General features: G+C 39.7%; 1 protein-coding gene across 1 annotated transcript in view; it reads right to left on the reverse strand.

The window, feature by feature from the left end:
* Nucleotides 1-7,538, reverse strand: part of LOC102859189 (ATP-binding cassette sub-family A member 3-like) — a 129,278-nt gene that overhangs the window by 33,560 nt on the left and 88,180 nt on the right. Inside the window, exon 18 of the mRNA XM_006892701.1 lies at nt 5,065-5,277. Within this exon, the coding sequence (XP_006892763.1) occupies nt 5,065-5,277 (213 nt within the window). The remainder of the gene's footprint in view (nt 1-5,064; nt 5,278-7,538) is intronic.

Raw genomic sequence — 7,538 nt, forward strand, 5'->3', positions numbered from 1 at the left:
TATCCTAGAGAGAGTAAAGCCAGGCTGCTCCTTGAAGGCAAGGATTCTGAAGGTCCATCTGACATACTTTGGACATGTTTCAAGGTGGGATCAGTCCTTGGAGAGGACATCATGCTTGGGAGGGTGGAGGGACAGCTCAGGAGAGGAAGACCCTTGATGAGAAGGATTGATTCCATCACTGGGTAATGGGATAGGCATGTCAAAGACAATAAGATTGGCACAGGATAGAGCAGGGTTTAGGGCTGTTTGTTGTACATAGGGTTTCTATGAGTCACAAGCGACTTCATAGCACACAATAACAACAACATACTTGATTTTACTTAGCTATAGGCCTCTGTCAATTCCATATTTTCTTTACAGCTCACCATTTTTTTATAAATTATAATTAAGAGTTATGTGCTATACTACTGAAAAGTACTGGTGCCTTTTAACTTTCTAATTGCCAAAGGTATTTACAAAGACAGAGGAGAAAGAAAAGATCAAAATAGAACACTCTAAGAGACTCTGAAAATTGCATTACAATGCCAAGACGCCAACACAGAGAGAAGAAATGATAAAGGAAAAGGATTAAACAGAAGATTTCAAAGAGTAGTTAGGAAAGACAAAGCAACTATTCTAATGAAATGTGCAAAGAGCTAGAGAAAATCAAAAGAGAAGAAATCACTTGGCATTTCTCATACTAAAAGAACTGAAGAATAAATTCAAGGCTTGGGTTTCAATGCTGAAGGATGTTATTGGCAAAATCTTGAATAATCCAGGAAGCATCAAAAGAAAATGAAAACATACAATATCACTCTACTAAAAAGAGTTGACTCACACAGAATCATTTCAGGAAGTAGAATATAATTAAGAATCAATGGTAATAAAGGAAGATATTCAAGCAGCGTTGAAGGTATTGGTAAAAAATAAGGCCCCAGGAATTTGTGGGACAACTCTTGACATATTCCATCAAACACATGCATGTAACCCTGGATGTGCTCACAAGTCTATGCTAAGAAATCTGGAAGACAGTTACCTGGCCAACTGACTGGAAGAAATCCATATTTATTTCCATTTGTTAATAAGGTGAATCAATAGAATGTGGAAATTACTGAACAATATCATCAACAGGCAAAATCTTGCTAAAGATCATTAAAAAAAATTAACTAGAACAGTACATTGACAGAGAACTGCCAGAAATTCAAGCTGGATTTAGAAGAGGCTGTGGTACGAGAAATACCTTTACTGAAGTAGGATGGATGTTGGCTGAAAGACAATACCAGAAGGAGGTCTAACTGAATTTTATTGACTATGCAAAGGTAATTGACTGTGAGGATGAAACCAAAGTATAACTATCATTGAGAAGAATGAGAATCCCAGAACATATAATTTATTCTCATCTAAAATCTATACCTAGACCGGGAAGTTGTATGAACAGAGCAAAGAAATAGAACATGGTTTAAAATCAAGAGAGGCTTGTGTCAGGGCAATATCCTAACTTCATGATTGCTCAATCTGTGTACTGAACAAATAGTTTGAGAATTTGGGCTTTATGAAGAGCAATGTGGCACCAGAATTAGAGGAAGACACATCAACAACCTGAATTATGCAGTTGACAACCTTGCTTGCTGAAAGTGAAGAGGACTTAAAACACTCACTGTGGAAGATCAAAGGCTATACTCTTTTTTTTTAAGACTTTTAAAATTATTATTTGAGTGAACATTTATAAAGCATATTGGCTTTTCATTAAATCATCGATACATTTCCCCTCCCCCCCATTCATTCATTATTGCGTGGCTATACTCTTCAATACGGATTACATCTCACCATCAAGAAAACAAAAATCTTCACCACCGGGGCAATCAAGAGCATCATTGTAGGTGGAGAAAAGACAGAAACTGTCAACAATTTCATCTTACTTGGATCCACAATAAACATCTTTGGTAACAGCAGACAAGAAATCAAAAGATGACTTGAACTGGGAAAATCTGCTATTAGGGACCTACCTGTCCAGAGAACTACAGAGCAATAATGCCAGTTTAAAGACTAAGGCACACCTGATACAAGCCATAGTCTTCTCAATTACTTGCTATGCATCCGAAAGCTTCACAATGAATGACAGAAGAAGAACTGATGCCTTTGAATTGCAATGTTAGAGAAAAGCACTGAATACTGCCAAAAGAACAGACAGATTCATCCTGGAGAAAGTGAAACTAGGGCTACTCCTTGGAGGCAAACACAGTAAAAATCAATCTCACATACTCCGGGCATGTTGTTAGGACAGGCCAGACCTCATAGACGGACACTATGCTCGAAAAGGTCAATGTAAGAGAGAAAGAGCTGCAACAAGATAGACTGACAGAGTGACTTCAACGATGGGCTCATGTGTGTCAGAGATGGTGAGGATGGTACTGGGTACAGCAGGGTTACCAGTAATTTCTTCTGATTCTTATTCTGAAACAACAATTTTTCCTCTAGTCCTTTACATGACAATTCATCAGAATTTCATTCTAGGTCAGGGTTCAAAAATTCAAATGCCTGCAGATCAGTTATCCTCTTGTAACATTAGTTTCCTTTGGAGAGGTGTATCAAAGTGTATAGAAGATTGCTTTTCATAATTTATAGGATTCTTTTATCACGGTGAGCTCTTAAGCACAGCTCTTACAAGTAATTTAGCTTGCTCTGCTGGAGAAGGAGGGACAATCTCTTCCTGTACCAGTCAGATCTGATTTGACAGTACACACACAAGAAATAATAAAATAAAATACAATTTTAAAACAACAACAACAAAAAAAAAAACCCCAAGTAATTTAGCTTGCTTCAGGGACTCAAAGAGCTCTGGGGACCCAGTGATAAGGAGTCACATTGTCAACCCAAGACATGTGGTTTTAATCCAGCTGGTGTCCCAAGTGAGAAAGATGAGCACTCTCTTTCCATGTGATTTGCTGTTGATTGCCATCGAGTGGAGCATGATTGATAGAGACCCTATGAACAGAAGACCTGAAACCTTTCTCTAACTACTACTGCCTCTGAAAATCCGCTGGAGGATCAGGTATGAGTTCCGACTTGACAGCTCATGACAACAACAGCATTCAGGACCCAAGTATTGCTTGCATGAAACATACATCTCTTTTGAAGAGGTGTGCAAAGAAATTAACTAAAACCTCATTGTTAGTTTATATGGAGAAATTATTTTATAATAGGACTAAAGAATTGGGGAAGGAGACTTGTGCTTATAAAGTTCTGTAATACCAGTAGAGAATATGCTTAAAACAGTTAAGAAATATTCGTAGAGTGATTCAACAGAGAAGTGCATCAAAACACAACATTTTCCTTTGGAGGATGTATTAAAAAGTGTAGATGTTTTTCATGATTTGGAAGATTCTTTGATGACAATGAACAAGAAAGTGTAGTTGGCTATTTTACAGTGGTCTCAAGTTAGTTCTAATATAGAAACCTTTGTAGCAGAAAGTTTGTTTGGTCTTGACATTCTCTCCAAAAACATCATAATCAGGCAAGAAAATGAAGAAATATATACGTTACAGTTTCTGTGCATACTGGATCTAAGAGGAAAGAAAAGAATTTTAGTTACATGTGTGTTAGGTCCACACACAATTTTCTTTCCTTCTAAAACATCTTGTTAGAGGATTTAGGGTTTTGTGCCTCTTCACACCATTAAACCTTTCCAGAACAGAAGTGTTTTCCACTCCCAAGAGCTTGGGATTCTTCTTCATTTCTCTGCCTCTTCATTTCACTCTAAAGGTCTACAATATTCAAAGTTAATTCACAGTCTTATATGCTTGAGATAGAATTTGTTCTTTCAGAAGTTTATACATAGTAAACGGAAAACAGCTTTTTATTCTCTTTAAGGCAAAGGAATTTCAGGGCCAAAGCTTTAAGAATGACCAACATCAGGAGGGCAGGGGCCAGGCTGAGCCGCTTGCCGAGGTCGGTGGGCAGCGAGATCATCTGGTTAGCCGGGGCCGGGAGGAAGGAGGCCGTGAGGGGACACGGACAGACAGACGCCGCAACATGGTGACCACTTCAGACTGAAAAAACCAAACAAACGGATCCAGACAATGCAGATCTTTCTGAAGACCTTGACTGGCAAGACCATCACCCTTGAGGTCGAGCCCAGTGACACCACTGAGAATGTCAAAACGAAGATCCAAGATGAGGAAGGCATCCCCCCTGACCAGCAGAGGCTGATCTTTGCTGGGAAGCAGCTCAAAGATGGGTGCACCCTGTCTGACTACAACATCCAGAAAGAGTCCACCCTACACCTGGTGCTTCACCTGAGAGGGTGCATGCAGATCTTTGTGAAGATCCTGACCGGTAAGACCAACACTCTCGAGGTCATGAAGGCAAAGATTCAAGATAAGGAAGGCATCCCCCCTGACCAGCAGAGGCTGATCTTTGCTGGGAAGCAGCTGGAAGATGGGTGCACCCTGTCTGACTACAACATCCAGAAAAAGTCCACTCTGCATTTGGTCCTGCCCTTGAGGGGTGGTGTCCAAGTTTCCCTCTCTTACACTATCGAGAAATTTCATTGCACTTTCTTTTGATAAAATTGTTGCATTTCACCCCCCCCCCAAAAAAGAAAGACCAACATCAAGTGCAAAATAGATTTCTTAAGGCCATGTGATAGAACTCAAAGAGATAGGTTTGGAGAGGAGGAATCATGTTGAAGGGCCTGTATATCAGATTTTATTACATGTCTTCAATAAAATGATGCTAGTCCTAGTGCAATGCCTAGAATATTACAGGTAAATAGAATTAATCTGTGGATTTACATCAATACCAGCTTCCACACACAGCTAATCTGTTGCTGTTGTTGATTGCCTTTGAGTCAACATGACTCATAGCGACCCTGTGAACAAAAGGCCTGAAGGCCCTCGACAACTATTGACATTTCCCAAAGTTCATAGAGTTTCCGGAGGCGTGTTGTTTAGGAAGTGGATGCTGCTCCAGCTAATCTAGGACATAATTATTTACTCAAGTTTGTAGACCTGCAAGCCCATTCCTGTTTATTATTTATTGTTGCCTTTCAGGAAAGGGGACATTTAATGCAGTTCTTACCCTTGCTGTATTGCAATGTAATTTCTATGAGAAGACTGAAAATGCCTGAAAAGTAGTTGAACAGGACAAGCTTGATGTAGGCAGCAGTACTTTCCGAATACATAGCACTCATCAGGTACATGAGGGGAATGGTAGACCAGCCGTACAGGATGAAGGTCAGCATCGTGTCCAGAAAGTGGTCCTCCATGACAAACACATCTGCTTTACAGAATTTTAATACTATCTGAAATCAGACAAAAACACAAGGCAAAGGAAAAATACAAAAATACGTTGAGCCAGAATTTTTAGGAAAGAACCTAGGAAATACTAGAATCACCACAGAACTAAATTAATTCATTTTTGACTCTAAGAAAAATGTCTTATCATTTGAAAATGATAGTATTTCACCTCTTCTTCACCAGAGAACTGTAAGCAGAACAGTGTACTTCTATTTTTCCCACTTGGAGCAGTTTTATTTACTTTTTTACATTAACTAATACAGTCAGTAAAGCAGAGTTGGCACTATTGTTGTTGTGATGTATCCTGGGGTCAACTCTGACTCATGTTGACCTAAGAATAACAGAGCTGGACCTTACTCCATCCTGCGACATCTTCATGTCTGCCATGCTTAACTCCTTTGTCACAGTCACATCTTGTGTGTTCTGAAATGCCCCCACTAAGCATAACATTCAAACTGCACAGAAAGTACATTATTTGCTCTCTTGTTGTTTTGTGCTGTCAGGTCACCTACAACTCATAGCAACCCTGTGTACAATAGTTCTGAAGGCTGCCCTATCCTGAGCCAATCTCATTGTGTCTGACAGACCTAATCCCACTTCTCCAGTCACTGAATCAACCCATCTCATCCAGGGGGGCTTCTTCTCCTGTGCTGTCCCTCCACCCTAACAAACATGATGCCCTTCTCCAAGGACTGCTCCCTTCTGGCCTGATGTCCAAAGTATGTGAGACAGAGATTCAAAATTCTTGCTTCCTGGGAACAGCTTGATTTCACCCTCTCCAGGACAGACCTGTTTGTTCTCCTGACAGTCTGCAATATGTTTGGCACTTTTCTCTAACATCACAGCTCAAAGGCATCAATCCTTCTTCTATCATTCCCTAGACATCATCCAACTCTCTGATGCATAGTAAGTAACTGCGAAGACCATGGCCTGTGTCAGAGCACCTTAGTCTCCATAATAACGTCATTGCTCTTCAGTACTCTAGAGCGGTCCCTGACAACAGGCTTCCCCAATGCAATTTGTCTTTTGATTTCCTGGCTACCATTTTCCTCTACAATGTGGTTATTTCTCTATTTTTTTCTATTTGATTGATGTAATCTACCTTGCATTGCTATCATCCTCTTTTATACGTAGTTACCTGGATAGAATAGAATAGAATAGAATAGAATAGAATAGAATAGAATAGAATAGAATAGAATAGAATAGAATAGAATAGAATAGAATAGCTCATTCATTATCACTCACATCTATCCCAGCCACTTAGGAGCCTTTAATTTCAACTTTTCCAATTCACATTGAAAAACAGACAAGAAAAGACAAAATTGCCAGCTGTGCCAAGTTGACTTTGACTCATGGACAATACAAGTATGTGAGAGTCAAATTGTGCTCAATGGGGTTTTCAAGTGATTTGATGTTTCAGAAGCAAACCACTCAGAAGTATTGCCATCTCCTTACAGAAAAGATAGGAAAAAGCAAACAAAACAGGCTCAGCTGACACTCTTGGAACTCTGAGCAGCAAACAGGAGGATGAAGCTTGAGCATCGAATAGAAAGAGAAACAGAATATAAACAGTGAACAAGGAGACAGACTAGGCCAGAAGTGTTTAGGCAGCTGGTCTGGCAAACTGTAGTGATCTTGAGACAAAGCACCATTTCCTTGTTGGGTACCTACAAGTCAAATACATCTCATGACAACTCTATGACCAACAGATCTGAACCCTGCCCTATTATATGCCATTCTCATCATCTCTGATATGCTTGAGCCCAGCATTACAATCACTGGGTTGATCCATCTTGTTGAGGGTCTTCCTCTCTTCCACTAAACTTTCAACCTTCTAATAATGATGTCCTTCTCCAAGGACTGGCTTCTTCTAAGAACATGCCCAAAGTATGTGAGATGAAGCTTCATTAGCCTTGCCCATATTCATTACTCTTCTCAAACACCATGGAAATTCAAATTCCATCACCTTGAGACCAGAAGAAATACAGGGTCCCTGCATATCACTGCTGTCCACTCTAAGGGATCTCAGTAGATCCTGGATAAAGTGGGGAAGAAATGTGGAACAAAACTAAAAAAGATTTAAAAAAAAAAGGCTAGGCTCACTAATCTTAGAGACTGGTGAAACTCTTAAAGACTTTCCCTTAATCATCCTTCAAACAGATCAAACTCACCCTGTTGGATAAATTAGAAGACTGGGATCTTTCAGTCAAACAATAGCTAGAGGCCTATAAAGTAATAGAATACTATCTATATATACTCAAG

The sequence above is a fragment of the Elephantulus edwardii genome, unplaced genomic scaffold (assembly GCF_000299155.1).
Source record: "Elephantulus edwardii isolate Elephantulus edwardi_28Jun2011 unplaced genomic scaffold, EleEdw1.0 scaffold00117, whole genome shotgun sequence".
Classification (NCBI taxonomy): Eukaryota; Metazoa; Chordata; class Mammalia; order Macroscelidea; family Macroscelididae; genus Elephantulus; species Elephantulus edwardii.